The sequence below is a fragment of the Podarcis muralis genome, chromosome 2 (assembly GCF_964188315.1).
Source record: "Podarcis muralis chromosome 2, rPodMur119.hap1.1, whole genome shotgun sequence".
In the NCBI taxonomy this organism is placed as follows: domain Eukaryota; kingdom Metazoa; phylum Chordata; class Lepidosauria; order Squamata; family Lacertidae; genus Podarcis; species Podarcis muralis.
Window position 1 is genome coordinate 64,917,643 of NC_135656.1, and position 16,146 is coordinate 64,933,788.

At 44.7% G+C, this 16,146-nt stretch overlaps 1 protein-coding gene across 2 annotated transcripts in view; it reads right to left on the bottom strand.

Moving 5' to 3' along the window:
* Window positions 1-445: 445 nt before the first annotated feature.
* FAXDC2 (fatty acid hydroxylase domain containing 2) overlaps window positions 446-16,146 on the bottom strand; it is a 32,063-nt gene continuing 16,362 nt past the window's right edge. The window contains exons 1-8 of one of the 2 annotated variants that reach the window (XM_028718346.2): window positions 10,812-11,035; window positions 10,572-10,663; window positions 10,377-10,480; window positions 8,095-8,216; window positions 6,324-6,529; window positions 5,449-5,554; window positions 3,126-3,292; window positions 446-2,039 (exon numbers count right to left, since the gene is read on the bottom strand). In XM_028718346.2, coding sequence (XP_028574179.2) covers window positions 1,883-2,039; window positions 3,126-3,292; window positions 5,449-5,554; window positions 6,324-6,529; window positions 8,095-8,216; window positions 10,377-10,480; window positions 10,572-10,642 — 933 coding nt within the window. In that variant the 5' untranslated portion in view covers window positions 10,643-10,663; window positions 10,812-11,035 and the 3' untranslated portion in view covers window positions 446-1,882. Of the gene's footprint in view, window positions 2,040-3,125; window positions 3,293-5,448; window positions 5,555-6,323; window positions 6,530-8,094; window positions 8,217-10,376; window positions 10,481-10,571; window positions 10,664-10,811; window positions 11,036-16,146 lie in introns of those variants that run through there. The other variant, XM_077924623.1, reaches the window with a different exon arrangement.

The following is a 16,146-nucleotide window of genomic DNA, read 5'->3' on the forward strand; positions in this document are numbered from 1 at the left end:
AGATCATTGTACTGTAGCGTTCTCCAGGAATGAATAATTAAACTCTTAAGTTTAGGGATGTTTTATTGTAGGACTCAAGTCTCTTGTATGTCTTCTGCCTAGAGTGGCACAGTGATATTTATTGCCTCATCTGCTGTTCCTTGAGGACTAGGCCCGTGTGGAAGTAAAACGAGAATGGTTGTGTTTGCTTTCCATTCCAGGGTCACCAAACAGCTAATTTTTCTACTGAGTTTTAGTCAGTATAAAAGATCATCATAATGCTCTCTTTGGCTATGTTTATTAACTCCACTATCTCTTTAAAAATCTTCAATTGTTACTTGGAGAGGCATGGCTTATAATGATATTTATTTATATCCACATTTTTCCCTGATGGATTCAATGTGCCCTACAGCTAAAATAGAAACAGCTGCAAACATAAGGAAGAATAGAAATTTAAAAAAACCAATTAAACATAGATAGAAATCTTTAATAGATCATATAGAGTGATAAAACTTTACCCCCCCACCACCACCTTTTTTACACTTATGCAGCACAAGAGTTTCTTGCTATACAACAGCATGATGCCTTACATTGTACTGTTCAGTAGGACTACTCATTCAGCTTGGTACTCTGGGAGAAGGCAGATTTCAGTCCCCTGCTTTCTTCTGAGATTAGGAATACCGTATTTTTCCGTGTATAAGATGAGCTCCATTTTTTAAAACCGAAATTAAGTTGTTTAGCTTTTTGGGGGTGTGGTAAAAGGTAAAGGTACCCCTGCCCGTACGGGCCAGTCGTGTCCGACTCTAGGGTTGTGCGCCCATCTCACTTAAGAGGCCGGGGGCCAGCGCTGTCCGGAGACACTTCCGGGTCACGTGGCCAGCGTGACGAAGCTGCTCTGGCGAGCCAGCACCAGCGCAGCACACGGAAACGCCGTTTACCTTCCCGCTAGAAAGCGGTTCCTATTTATCTACTTGCACTTAAGGGTGCTTTCGAACTGCTAGGTGGGCAGGAGCTGGGACCGAAAGACAGGAGCTCACCCCGCTGCGGGGATTCGAACCGCCGACCATGCAATCGGCAAGTCCTAGGCGCTGAGGTTTTACCCACAGCGCCTCCCACGTCCCCTAGCGCCACCCGCGTCCCCTTGGGGTGTGGGGAGGGGGTCAATTGCTCACCCGCCTGCCCGCCACTGCCGATCACTTGCCACAGCCACTGCTGATCACGCACCTTGCTGCAGCCAATTGTCTGCCCACTTGCCGCCACTAACAGCCCACCCACCCACTTGCCACAGCCGCCAATTGCCTGCCCAGTTGCCACAGCCAATCGCCAGCAGGCCTTGCAGCCACCAATCACCCGCCCAATCGCCACTGCCAATCTTCTGCTTGCTGCTTCCATTAATCACACGTCCCCATCTGCATTCACTATCCATGTATAAGATGACACCCAATTTTTGCTCTTTTTTTTTTTTGCAAAAAAATCCTCTTATACACAGGAAAATACGGTAAATGCTCTCGAATGTCCCTGCTCTTGGTCCTTTGTTGGGTTGGGCTGAAATTCCAACTTGGAATTCTATGAGAGTTAGTTGTTTTCTGTAACCCATAAAGTATATTCTCTCACCTCCAGCACCCTTTGTTATACGGTACTTTTAGCTGTTTGCTTTCTTTGGTCAACCACAACCATTTCTGTAGATGCTGCCATTCATTCATCTTCTGTCATGGTGCTCTACAAACATGAGTATTACCCTGATCCTTTTCAGAGGCTGTGTTATAGGTCAAGCTGTCTCTTGCCAATGAAAACATGAAACCTGCCACAATAATCTTGTAGAGTGCCTTGCGAGAAAATCTGATATCTCCTGATTCTTGAGATTATCTGGATGATGGCGAAGGAAATAAGCTGCACTTAAGGGTCACTCTGATTTCTTAGGACAATCAGGAATGCTTTCAGTGAGGGGGGTGAAGCTCAACAGAACTGTGTGTCTCTCGTAGGCCTTTGATTGCTTGAACAACAGATCTGTTCCATGCAGGCGGTCCAGCACACCCAAGACACCATAGCACTGATTGAATCTGGTGAAAAATAAAGGGAAATAATTACATATATTTAATGGTGAACATACTGTAATAATGTAGGCGTTTCCCTTCCATTTAACCCTGACCTAATCATTTAAATTTTGATCCTCCATATTCTTCTGTACCATATTGTTGCTTTGAAGCTCTCTGTCATCTGAAAGCAGGATGAGGTGGGGGGCCTTGCATGTTTAAATTTTCTAGTTTTAAATAGATACGTTTGAGCAATAGTGACTTGTCAGGTTTGTGAATGTTGTACATGGAAGGTTTTTTAAATTTAAAAACCCCAAAGGATTTTTTTAACACCCCACCCCGCAAAAAAAAAAGCAAAAAAACCCAACCCCATAAAACTGCTATTTGCATTGGGAGGGAAACTGTCTATTGCTGCTTCCCCCACCCCCAACACTAATAACTCTGGCAATGGCTTTAGTTGCAAAAAGCATATTGGAAGAGTAAAACACTGCTGTTAAAGTAGAAACACTACACTTAACTGTAATGTGACTCACAGAGCCAGAGTAGGAAATCAGTGGACCTCTAGATGTTGTTGAAGCTCAATTTCTACCATCCCTGATCATTGGCCATGCTGGCTGGTGCTGATGGGAACTGGCAGTGATCTGTAGGGCCACAGATTGCCTTAGAGGTAATATTTATATGAGTGCCTGTTGGGAAATATTTCATCCCATGGATGAATTTGCCTAGAGCAAATTCATTTCTGACAGCGTGAGACCAGTTACATAAAGCCACAATAAGTAGCTGAGCACTGAGCGCAGAAGAATATTCCCCGCCCCACCAGAAAACAAGATATGCCTGAAGATTTTGAGTACTTTCATATGCTAGGATAATAGTGGGTTTGGGGGGAGGGAGGTATGGAAAGCATTAGAATAGATATTACAGAGATGCTGTGGCGAAAAGTTAGAATCTTCTTGTGTGTTGAACTTCAGCCAAGGCTTAGAGAACGGTCCTAAGAATGCTGGCTAAATTAAGCGAAGTCTGTTCCAGCAGCTGTATGCATCAACCCCGCCCCCGCCCCCCCGGTCCCAGTTCTGGGTGAGGGAAATGTGGCCTGTAAGAACAAAATCTAATTACTTGAGGTGATGATAGTCATGGAACTCTGGTGAGGGCAGGAAAGGTAAATGGTAGCCACAGTGAGAAATGGTGGTGGCCAGAAAGGCAAGGGAGTGCCAAGTCATGATGGATGTAACATGAGATCCCATGAGGATTGGGCCAGTCATCACAGGCAGCATGTTGGAAACCTGGAATATAAGTGCAGATTCATCATGGTGAACATGTACACAGAAAATATTCCTAAACAGAGGGTGGTGAGCTTCAAAGATTGATGCTCCACTGTTGAAAAGCTGGTGCTTTGAGTGTCATATACATTCTATGTGCAGATAAAAGAGTTTTTTCAAAGAGATCTGCTGGGTGTTTTAACATCTGACGCTGCATATTGGTTGCAAATCTCCTTTGACATTACTCCTCCGCTCCAAAAGTGCTTTAGTGCTAACCTGGTTCTGCCCTGGGCACTTGCTAATGTGAAAGAGGAAGCCGTGTCAAATTAATGGAAGGAAGAACCGTAGGCCTGGTCTCCCTCATACTTAGTTGATATGCCAGGGTGGGTGGGTAGCAATTGAAGGCCATAAGCGGGAACAGGAGACTAGTAGGGCTACCTTTTGTATGCCTTATTTTACACCATCTTATTCCCAGAACCATGATTGGCTCGTACTACTTATTTTTGTCTGACATATGTCATCTATTCTTTTCTCAGCCTGTTGTGAGAGATCCCTTTTGAGGCAGCAGAGGAAAAGGAAATCATTCTGGATAGCTCAGTTGGTTAGAGCGTGGTGCTGATAGCACCAAGGTTGCAGGTTCGATCGCCAGATGGGACAGCTGCTTATTCCTGCAATGCAGGGTGTTGGATTAAATGATCCTCAGGGTCCCTTCCAACTCTTTAATTCTATGATTCCTGTAACCCCTCCAATTTTTTAAAAACAGTCAAAGGAGACAGGTTCTTACAGGATCACCTAAGTTGCTGTGTAATTCTACTAGGGTGAGGTGAGTCACTTTAGAAATAGTCACCTTACTCAATAAGGAAGAAGAGTTTGGATTTGATATCCCGCTTTATCACTACCCGAAGGAGTCTCAAAGCGGCTAACATTCTCCTTTCCCTTCCTCCCCCACAACAAACACTCTGTGAGGTGAGTGGGGCTGAGAGACTTCAGAGAAGTGTGACTAGCCCAAGGTCACCCAGCAGCTGCATGTGGAGGAGCGGAGACGCAAATTCGGTTCCTCAGATTATGAGACTCTTAACCACTACAGCTGTTCCAACTCAAATGGGCAGACCAGTTCACTTAGCTCCTTCTTCCCTGTGGATGTGGCCAGCCAGGAGCAGTGGCTTAGAGAGGTCCTTAAGAATGCTCACACTTCAGCTCTCCCCACCCCTTTCCACTATCTCTCTTCTGTTCCCCCAAAGGCCATCTGTAGTCAGCTACCTGCTGGTCTTTCACCCATTAGGTCATCCAGCTGAGTCATTCAGTTCCTCCCAGTTTTCCTGAGATACTCAAGGCAGCTTCTAGCTGCCTGGCAGAAGTGCACTGCAGAGGGTTTTCAATAATTAGTACTGCTATCCTTGCTGGCTAAAGGGGTCATTTTGCCCACCTGCAATAAAACTACTTTTTAATATCCCCAAGCAGACAACCAAGGTCTCCTAAGAAAAGAATGCAAAATGCAGTACTTAAACTTGTTTGTATATTTTAAGGGACAGTAGTTCCACCCTAGGGACGCGGGTGGCACTGTGGTCTAAACCACTAAGCCTTGGGCTTGCCGATCAGAAGGTCTGCGGTTTGAATCCCAGCAACGGAGTGAGCTCCCGTTGCTCTGTTCCAGCTCCTGCCAACCTAGCAGTTCGAAAGCACGTCAAAATGCAAGTAGATAAATAGGTACCACTCCAGCGGGAAGCTAAACTGTGTTTCCATGCGCTGCTCTGGTTTCGGTGTTCTGTTGCGCCAGAAGCAGCTTCGTCATGCTGGCCACATAAGCACTGCACCCCATAGTTGCCGTTGACTGGACTTCACCGTCAAGAGGTTCTTTACTACCAATAATCAACAAAACTCTTTTTTTTTTTATACTTCATTATGCAAGGAAATTTTCAGTTAACACAGAATTGCAGTATTTCTACTAAAAATATTTCAAAACCTACTTGAATTTTCTTTTGCAGGAGGTAATTATTTTTTCAATAATATTTAATCAAGGGCAACCAGTTTTCCCAGAATAGACACTTGCCAATAGACACTTGTGCGTCCTTAAATAAGATGTTGTTTTGCCAACCTAATCCAAAACTTAATTAAGCCATGCAGCTCAGGTGTTGCAACGGTTCATTAGACTTCCTTCAGCTGCCAGTTGTGCCACTTACCACATGCTCAACTGGATGAGCATAGATAGAAACTACACCGATAGGAGCGGTCCATTCATGGTGCTTTTTATGAATGTGTTTGTATAGGAGAGGGTGATGAAGAAGCCTGCAGGTGAAGAAGCAGAGACAATGTGCCATATTTTATCTGTGGGCAGAACAGCTGGTGTTGAGGCACCATGCAAGGCAGCTACCGTATTTACTTGAGTCTAATGCACAATCGAATCTAATGCACACCTCAATTTTCAGAACCTTAAAGCCAAAAAAAGTATTTGCTGGCGAATGTAAATGTGCCATCGAATCTAATGCGCACCTTAATTTTCGCAATTAAATTTGGCGAAAAAAGGTGAGCATTAGATTCGAGTAAATACAAGGGGATGGGGATAACAGCATTATTACTTCACACTACATGTGCAATTGTGGCAACTACACTTCAGTAAAACAACCACCACCACTATCTAATCTATCGCATCCTGTTAGCTATGTTTAACTAGAAAATAACTTTTTTGAAGGCGTGGAAACCGGAGCCTAAAAATGCCAGTCTAAATCTAGCCTGTAGAATACTGCACATTAGAAGAAGAGGAGGAGGAGGAGTTTGGATTTGATATCCCGCCTTTCACTCCCTTTAAGGAGTCTCAAAGCGGCTAACATTCTCCTTTCCCTTCCTCCCCCACAACAAACACTCTGCGAGGTGAGTGAGGCTGAGAGACTTCAGAGAAGTGTGACTAGCCCAAGGTCACCCAGCAGCTGCATGTGGAGGAGCAGGGAATCGAACCCGGTTCACCAGATTACGAGTCCACCGCTCTTAGCCACTACACCACACTGGCTCTCCCAGGAGGGGAGCCCAGCATGTTACCTCAATGTAATGTGCGCCTTACCGGTGAGAGTAATAGAAGAGAATTTCCTCCAATAGCGTAAAGATTGCCAGCTCGAGAAGAAACCTATGGAAAGTGGGCAAGTGCAAACTGCATGGCTCCCCCCTCCATTTCATGATAGGGAGCATGAGGATAATCATGGGCAGAGAGATGAAAAAATCATTGAACAGGGCTGTTCGTATGGCATTCTGCAGTTTTTTTCCGTCCACCTAAGGGGAGAGGCAAAATGAACCTGGGTCAAAATGTGGAACAGCACCGCCTATGCTGGGAGGAACATTCTGCAAGCCTGGAAGTCTCTTGGCTACAGTTAGAAGCTTGAAGTGGCTTTTCCTCTCTACTTGCCAAATAAAAAGGCTTTACCGTATTTTTCGGACCATAACACTCACCTTTTTCCTCCTAGAAAGTAAGGGGAAATGTCTGTGCGTGTTACGGAGCGAATGCCTACGGATGGCGGGGGGATCTGCTGCAGTCGTGAGCAGAGGATCCATGGTTCTCCTTCCCTCCCTCCCCGTGGCTCGCTTTGAAAAAGCAAAGCGGGAGAAGAGCCGCTGAGTGGGGAGGAGAGAGGGACAGAGAGCCTGCTTGCTTTAAAGGAGCAAAGCGGGAGAGGAGAGGAGCCGCTTACACGAGTGTAAGCGGCTCCTGTCCGGTTGGCTCCTTTAAAGCAAGCAGGCTCTTTGTCCCTCTCTCCTGCCCACTCGCTAAATAGCAGCAAAGTTTTTCGCAAGCAGGCTCTCTGTCCCTCTCACCTGCCCACTCGCTAAATAGCAGCAAAGCTTTTCGCAAGCAGGCTCCCTGTCTCTCTCTCCTCCCCACTCAGCTGGCTAAACAGCAGCAAAGTTTTTCGCAAGCAGGCTCTCTGTCCCTCTCTCCTCCCCACTCCTCTTATAAGAGCCTTCTCCTATTATACCCCTCTTCTGCATTATTAACAGCATCCTTCTCCACCCACCCCACACATGTTCCTTGTCCCTTGAGTGCTTTTCCTTCCCTCCCCACTTAAAACGTGGTTACAAAGCACAGGTCCACATGGATCCTCAGGATTTTTGCACTGGGCTACCCCAAACTCACCGTCAGATCACATGTCTGTGGCCACAGCATGAACCACAAAAATCATACATCCACTGTTTCGTTTAGAATATTTTTTTTTCTTGTTTTCCTCCTCTAAAAACTATGTGCGTGTTATGGTCGGGTGCGTGGTATAGAGCGAAAAATACGGTAAGTTCTAAATCTTCAGTCACTGCATATTCAGGCTTCGTGGTCCTTGTGGAGCAATTAGGATAAAGGCACAGGAACAACACTGATGCTTTTTTTGTGGGACTGGGAAACAGTTCTCTTATTTTATTGAAGGTGCATCTTCTGTTAGGACAATTGGGACGATAAATTTACCCACCACTATAAAGAAAATGTTAGAATAACTAGCAGTCACTAAAAATGCCGCTGCCTTCCGTTCCAATTTTTAAATGCCTGCTGAAAACATTTTTATTCTGTAGGGCCTATGCAGGGAGTTGAAGCTTACTCTGAATGTGACCTTGGGCCAATCACTTTCTACCCTCAGTCTACGCTATTGCACAGAGCTAAGGAAGGGAAGAAGACACTTCCTGGAGAAACAGATAAAAATAACAAAATGATATCTACCCAAATCAACATATTTTTAACTGCTGGATGTATCCCCTGACAAAGGCTAGAAAGGCTATCTGTGATGGGGAGGAATCAACAGCTCCCACTCAGAACAAACAAACACAGGGCTGCCATATTTGTGCAAAAAAATACCCACAGGATCATTCTTTCCCGACTGAATGCGGTATCGGGTGATGAAACTCGGCTTCCCAGTCACGTCTGCTACCATCAAGATTCCATTGAAGCTCCAGAAAACCAGGGCAGGAATTATTCCAGTGCCTGTATTACAACAAGAGGGAAAGAGTGAATGGGGACAGGAGGGCTTCTTTTGGGCTCAGACACAAGAGATGGAACCTAAACTTCCTAACCAGAGGACAGCAGCTCAATAAGAAAAGGATAAGAGCAGGAAATGAGCAGCATGGGAAGACCACACTCATAGATGTTGTTCAAATGGACAAGCAGAAGGGAGAGACTAATTCTATTTTTGTCGACAGAGCAGATACTCCTGTAATAGATGTATGGGTGTGTCCACCCACTGTCCCCAGTTCATTAAAGGTCATGTGGAAGACTGAATTTAATTGTGGCTTTCACTTGAGCAATTGCTAGAAACTCTTACGTTCACACCTGATGCTTCATAGCAGGAGTAGGGAACTTGTGGCCTTACAGATATTCTTGCTCCCTGAGCATTGGCCATGCTGGCTGGGGCTGATAGGAGTTGTAGTCCAACATCCTCTGGAGCAGGGGTCAGCAACCTAAGGCCCACAAGCGGCCCACAGGGGTTGTTTAACTGGCTCACGAGCCGCCCGCTCGGTGAGTCCCCATGCTGCGCTAAACTGGCACGGTGCCGAAAATTGCATCTGCAGATATGAAATTGTGCACGATCCAGCCCATGGAGGGATCTACTGAAGTGAACCGGCTCAGGCGAGGTAAACCTTGCCGACCCCTGCTCTGGAAGGCCACAAGTTCCCCTGCTATTTGCATTATACCAGTGGGCTACATAGGAAGAGATGCAAAAGTTTCCTTGGTGAGATGCAGCTCCATAACAACAACAACAACAACAACAACAACAACAACAACAACAACAACAACCTAATTATTTATACCCCATCCATAATAATAATACAGCAACAAAACATCAAAAATTAAAAACTTCCTTAAAAAGGGCTGTCTTTAGATGTCTTCTAAAAGTCAGATAGTTGTTTATTTCCTTGACATCTGATGGGAGGGCGTTCCACAGGGTGGGCACCACTACCAAGAAGGCCCTCTGCCTGGTTCCCTGTATCTTCACTTCTCGCAGTGAGTGAACCGCCAGAAGGCCCTCGGCGCTGGACCTCAGTGTCTGGGCTGAACGATGGGGGTAGAGACACTCCTTCAGGTATGCTGGGCCGAGGCTATTTAGGGCTTTAAAGGTGAGCACCAACTCTTTGAATTGTGTTCAGAAACGTACTGGGAGCCAATGCAGGTCTTTCAGAACCGGTGTTATATGTTCTCGGCGGCCACTCCCAGTCACCAGTCTAGCTGCCGCATTCTGGATTAGTTGTAGTTTCCATGTCACCTTCAAAGGTAGCCCCACGGAGAGTAAATTGCAGTAGTCCAAGCGGGAGATAACTAGAGCACATACCACTCTGGTGAGACAGTCTGTGGGCAGGCAGGGTCTCAGCCTGCAAACCAGGTGGAACTGGTAGACAGCTGTCCTGGACACAGAATTGATCTGCGCCTCCATGGACAGCTGTGAGTCCAAAATGACTCCCAGGCTACACACCTGGTCCTTCAGGGGCACAGTTACCCCATTCAGGACCAGGGAGTCCTCCACACCTGTCTGCCCATTGTCCCCCAACCCCCTTATATCATCAACATCAATAACACAGCAGTAGTTTTTGTACTAGAAGCTGACTCTTGTCCTCTTCACCTTGTAGCAACATAGCTGGGCTATCATTATCACTTAAGCTTTGTGAACATTCTGAAAAGGGACTAGATGCTATACATAAATATGGATTCAGAGGTCCTGGCCACAGCCCCACACTTTTAAATTAAGTCACTTCACATAACTCTGCATGTTGTGAAGGAAAGGAGGAATAGAGACAGTATGTATTATTGGTCAATCAGGACGTTTTGCCTAACCTATGTATCAGCAAGCTTGGGTTCAATGGGGCACATGCCCAATGGTGAACAGATATGACAAGGTATTATATTACAGGAATACTTTTATATTCAAAACCACCCTTATACATAGATAAGAAATGAGCCAATTATTACTATTATAAGTATTACTATTTCTGCCTTTCCCCCCAATTTGAGACTCAGGCAGCTTACACAGATAAAATAGAACAAGTTAAAAACATAGAAAAGACCATTATTAAAATGGAATTAAATACTAACAGAATTGAAAGAGCCATTAAAACCACAGACAATAACTGACTTCAGTTCAAAGTGACTCACAAACTATGAAAATCGCCCATTCATTTCTCCCTAGGAGGTGGTACAAGTTCTCCCACTGAGTCTGCCAGAACAAGCCAGAGGCTCCCCAGAATTTCTGCAGGTGCCTGAAACACAAAAGAGATCCTGTGACAGTAGTAGTTGCTGCTTTCCTTTTGGCCAAACCATTATTGAGCTCCAGGGACCTGGTGGACTTACCATGTGACTGAGTTCCTGAAAGCAACAAACATAAGCAGGGCAGAGCCCAGTATAAAGGCAGCGGTCTTCATCGAATCCCAGAACTTCCATACCTGAGAATACAAGAAAACACAAGGACATATTCAATGTCAATAAGCCAAAAAATGGAGAGAATGAGAGGCACAGAATATGGGAATCTAGCAAGTATGAATGTACTTTAAAGGAGTTATATAAAACCTTGGAAAGGTTGACAGAACTTACACCCCGCTCATCCACTCTCCAAAAAGCTACTGCTCCTTGCCTTGGGGAAAGACAGACTGGAAGCTCTGTAGGTGTTTGCTCTCAACCTCCTTCCATGAATGACGAGTGTTATATCAGTAGGCAGAGTACTGTTGTAAGTTGGTAGGGTGTGAGGCACCCTAATTAGAATTAATGAAGGGTTGGAGAGTCAGTCTGTGGTTTGGATGCAGGTCATGTTGATTATTAGGTAAGCAAAGCCTGGTGATAACCTGGAAGATGAATCATTAACCCAGGCCCATAAAGTGCATGGCAATGGCTAGAGCCCCGCCCTGAGCCCTGGGTTAGCCAGAAAGACAGTGCCAGAGTGGAGAGGGGGTAGGTTCACGATTGCTGTGGGCAACAATGTACCGTATTTTTCACTCCATAAGACGCACCTGACCATAAGACGCACCTAGTTTTTAGAGGAGCAAAACAAGAAAAAAAATATTCTGAACAAAACAGTGGATGTATGATTTTTGTGGTTCATGCTGTGGCCACAGACATGATATGTGATTTGACGGTGAGTTTGGGGTAGCCCAGTGCAAAAATCCTGAGAATCCATGTGGATCCGTGCTTTTTAACCACGTTTTTGCGCCATTGCGACCTCACGAAACAGTGGATGCATGTTTTTTGGGGTGCAGGCTGTAGCCATGGACATACTATGTGATTTGATGGTTAATTTGGGGTGACCCAATGCAAAAATCCTGAGGATCCATGTGCTTTTACCTCCCCGCTTCTAGGCAGCCTCCTTTATCGGTAGCGTCCCTTATCTCTCTCCTGATCGCTTGCTGATCAGCTGCTCAGGGGCTTCGTTTCAACACCCCCTTCCCTCTTGTTTGCCCTAGCATCTTTTCCTTAGCTGGAACAGTTTTATCCTCCTCCTTTTCTTCTAATTTCTCTCCTCATTGCTTGTTTTAGTACAGTGGTACCTCAGGTTACATATGCTTCAGGTTACATACGCTTCAGGTTACAGACTCCGCTAACCCAGAAATAGTACCTCAGGTTAAGAACTTTGCTACAGGATGAGAACAGAAATCGTGCTCTGGCGGCACGGCAGCAGCAGGAGGCCCCATTAGCTAAAGTGGTGCTTCAGGTTAAGAACAGTTTCAGGTTAAGAACAGACCTCCAGAACGAATTAAATACGTAACCAGAGGTACCACTGTATTCCTGTCTCCTCCCCTTGCAAGTTTGCTGTCTTTACCTCCCCACTCCCAGGCAGCCTCCTTTCTCGCTAGAGTCCCTTATCTCCCTGCTGATCAGCTGCTCAGCGGCTTCGTTTCAACACCCCCTTCCCTCTTTCTGCTTTTTGCCCTGGGCAATTCAGCTCCAGGGACCACACACTCACTCCATAAGACGCACAAACATTTCCCCTTACTTTATAGGAGGAAAAAAGTGTGTCACAACAATGCCAATCTTCAATGAGTACACAAATCCATTCTCGTCCTCATAAACAGAACATGTCTTGAGAAAATTCTCTTTCAAAATCCATTGTCAGATTATGGGAGTTGCCTAATTGCTTAAAGCAATTTCTTACACATTTTTTTCCTCAGGATTACACAATTTCTTTCTCAGATGTCAAAGCGTTAAACAACTACCTGACATTCAGAAGACATCTGAAGGCAGCCCTGTTCAGGGAAGTTTTTAATATGTGACATTTTAGTGTATTTTTCATCTTTGATGGAAGCCGCCCAGAGTGGCTGGGGAAACCCAGCCAGATGGGCGGGGTACAAATAATAAATTATTATTACACAACGCTCCACAAGAGTTTTGAAGGAAATCCATTCCTGCTCTGTTACTGGCATTCATGCCAGTTCTGCCTACCAGGTGCCTGTGGGAAGTCAGTAAGCAGGCTACGAGTCCTATAGCCCTCTGCTGCTCACGATCCCCAGCAACCAGTGTTAGAAATTAGCCAGGTGTGTTTTGCGACTGGGAAGTGTTGAATTGTAACCACATGGAGATCTCTGGATACCAGGTTGGTGACTGACATCTCTATCTGGCTGGCCCCTCCAGTCAGCAGGTAAGCAGAAGCATTTATTTATTGCATTTATAGCCCACTTCTTTCTCTAAGGTGTACATGGTTCGCCCCCTCTCCTCAGTTAATACCTACAACAACCCCTGTGAGGTAGGCTAAGAGGCTGTGGCTGGCCAAGGTCACCCGGTGAACTTTATGACTGAGTGGGGATTTGAAACCTGATAACCCCCCCCCCCAAGTCCTAGTCCAGCGCTCTATTCACTACACCATATGGGCTTCCCAGAGTATTTCTACTGTTCTGCCAGGCCTTCGGGCAGGATGCAGTTTGACTGACTTTTCTTGTATAAAACAAGCCCGAAGAAGGCCCCCAACCAGCTCACAGGTCCTTGTGAAAACTGTTGGTCCTGGCAAAGTATTAACCACTCTCAACTCCAACCTGACAATTGCCACCTGCCCAGATTTTAACTTGTCTGAATTAATTTTAAGATGTATTTTAATTAATTGATGTCTGTTTTTATGCCTATTGTGTTGTTTTTATGATGTTAGCCACTCTGAGCCCTGCCTTGGCCTGGGAAGGTGGGATACAAACAAAAATTATTATTATTTTATTATAGGGCAGCTATATAAATTACCGTAAGTAGGTAAATAAATATGGGGAAAGGAAAATGTCCCTTAGAGAAGGATCTGAACTATTCCCCTTGAAGCTTGAATTAGTTTTATTCTGCATTGATGTTTTATTGTGTTGTAAACCACTTTGAGATTTTTTTTTAGATCAATAAATAAAGTGGTATAGATGATGATGATTATCATCATCATCACCACCACCACCACCACCACCACCACTACTGCTAAACAGGTGCCTAGATATTCTGTTGTGGCGACTGTAACCTAGGTATAAGTTGCTATTTGGTGATTAGCTTACGGTATATATATGAGTTTCTAACACTGTTCACACCTACTCTATGTGTAAAGGAGGCTGCCATTGGGGAGAGAAAAAACATAGGACATCTCTCAACATAAGAAGAAGAAGAAGAAGAAGAAGAAGAAGAAGAAGAAGAAGAAGAAAAGGAGGAGTTTGGATTTGATATCCCGCTTTATCACTACCTGAAGGTGTCTCAAAGCGGCTAACATTCTCCTTTCTCATCCTCCCCCACAACAAACACTCTGTGAGGTGAGTGGGGCTGAGAGACTTCAGAGAAGTGTGACCAGCCCAAGTTCACCCAGCAGCTGCATCTGGAGGAGCGGAGACGCGAACCTAGTTCCCCAGATTACGAATCTACCGCTCTTAACCACTACACCACACTGGCTCTCGACCATCCCTTAGCATTACACAACAGCCTTCTAGGCAAAACTATAGCAGCTTTCACAAAGAACAAATTCATATGCATATTTCCCCACTTCTGCTATTGCCTCAGATGCCCATTATTGATTCATAAACACATGCACACCCAAGGTTCTCCTATGACTCTTCCTATATACAGCTGTACCTTGGAAGTCGAACGGAATCCGTTCCGGAAGTCCATTTGACTTCCAAAACGTTCGAAAACTAAATTGCGGCTTCTGATTAGCTGCAGGAATCCAAGGTCCAAGGTACACCTGTACTTAAGAACGTGGGTTAGACAACATGAACATTTGAGCATGAATGGTGGACGCCAGTGATGTCATTTTGAAGATATGGGGGTAGTTTATTTTGTGAACGTGCTTTATATTCTCTCTGAATCCTGAACCTTTTGCAGTCCCCTCTGTGTCAACAGAATTTCAAAGACAAAGCAGAGAGCAAAATCAGGTGCATTTTCAAAGGACCAAAGAGAATATATTATTTCATAGCACAAACGATCTGGATGTTGTTCAACTAAGTTTTCCTCAGAGTAGACCCATTAAAATTTATATCATTATAAGATCACCCTGGAGAATAAGTGGTTGGCCTAGAAGGCATAGATGTCTGGTCTGATCTTTAGTACACTTTCAGAACACGGATTTTCAAAGGACCTCATCTGACATGCCCCTAGATCAGGTGACAGCCAGGTGTTGGCAACCCTGACAGAAATACAAGGTCAGGGAAAAGTGCAACCTGCCTGGTTTCTGTGCTGGACCAAAAACGGTCCGAGAGAACCCCGAAGGCCCATAAAGTGACAATTGACTTGTTTTCTTCTGAACTTTGTGCTCTGTTTGCTGACTCATATCTTCTGAGCCAAAAGGCTTTTCACTAGAAAGAAAACTTTAAAAAGGGAAAGGAGAAACTGCTCTGGTATGGACACATCTGCTAAAACATACTCAATTACATAGAATAGGCCTAATCTTCCTGCTGAAGTAAGGCTTTTTTTCTTGATTAAAAAAGACCTTTTACCTCATTTTCCATAAGTCCCTTTGCCCATTATACTGCCTTTATCAATGCAGATTGCATTAATGTGCTCTCTGTAAATATAGATATGTTATCTCTGAAAGAAGATAAGCTAAGATGTTTGCTTTAAGAATGTGCATACTTAGCAAAAAATAAAATAAACCTGGGAGTTTACGTTTTCTACCTGATCCCTTCATTAATTTCTCTAAGAGTCAAGGATAAATTCCTGTTTGGGCCTCATTCAAGTCAGGAGCTACTTAGCTGGCTCCTTTCCGTTTATAAGAGGGATAAAAAAAAACCTCTATCCCATGCTAGCAGAAGGTAACAGAATGGAAATAAGTGCAAATACGTCTTTGCTTATTCCTCTGTCTGATACATTTGTCATTTAACAAATTTATAGACCATTTCATGACATGAAGCCTTCAAAGTGGTGGACAAGATAGAAACAGAAGGAGACCAAACACATGCTCTAAAAACAACAATTCCATCATTATATTCTAAATAATAAACCCATTTCTGGAGACACCTCAGGGAAAGGCTTCCTAAAGTAAAAATAGGCATCTATTTTTGGTACCCAGGAATCATGATACCAGGGGTCTGTCTAATTTTGGCTGGTAATTATCTCTATATGCAGGTAGTATTGTGCCTAGCATCATTAGCTGCGTCCTTTCCCAAACTGCTAGCCAACATTTTAAATAACTTTCCGTTTGTCCCTGTACTTGAACAATTCTTGTTGTTACCCATTTCTTCCCCTTCATGGATCACTGCCTTGCCGTGGCGAAGGGGCTTGAAGAACTCAGAGAAGCTATGAACTACGCCAAGCAGGGCACCCAAGATGAACAGGTCATAGTGGAGAGTTTTGACCAAATGTGATCCACCTGGAGGAGGAACCGGCAAGCCACTCCAGTATCCCTGCCAAGAAAACTCCATGGACAAAGACAACAGGCATATAAAAGTTATGATGCTGGAAGATGAGCCCCTCAGGTCGGAAGGCATCCAACATG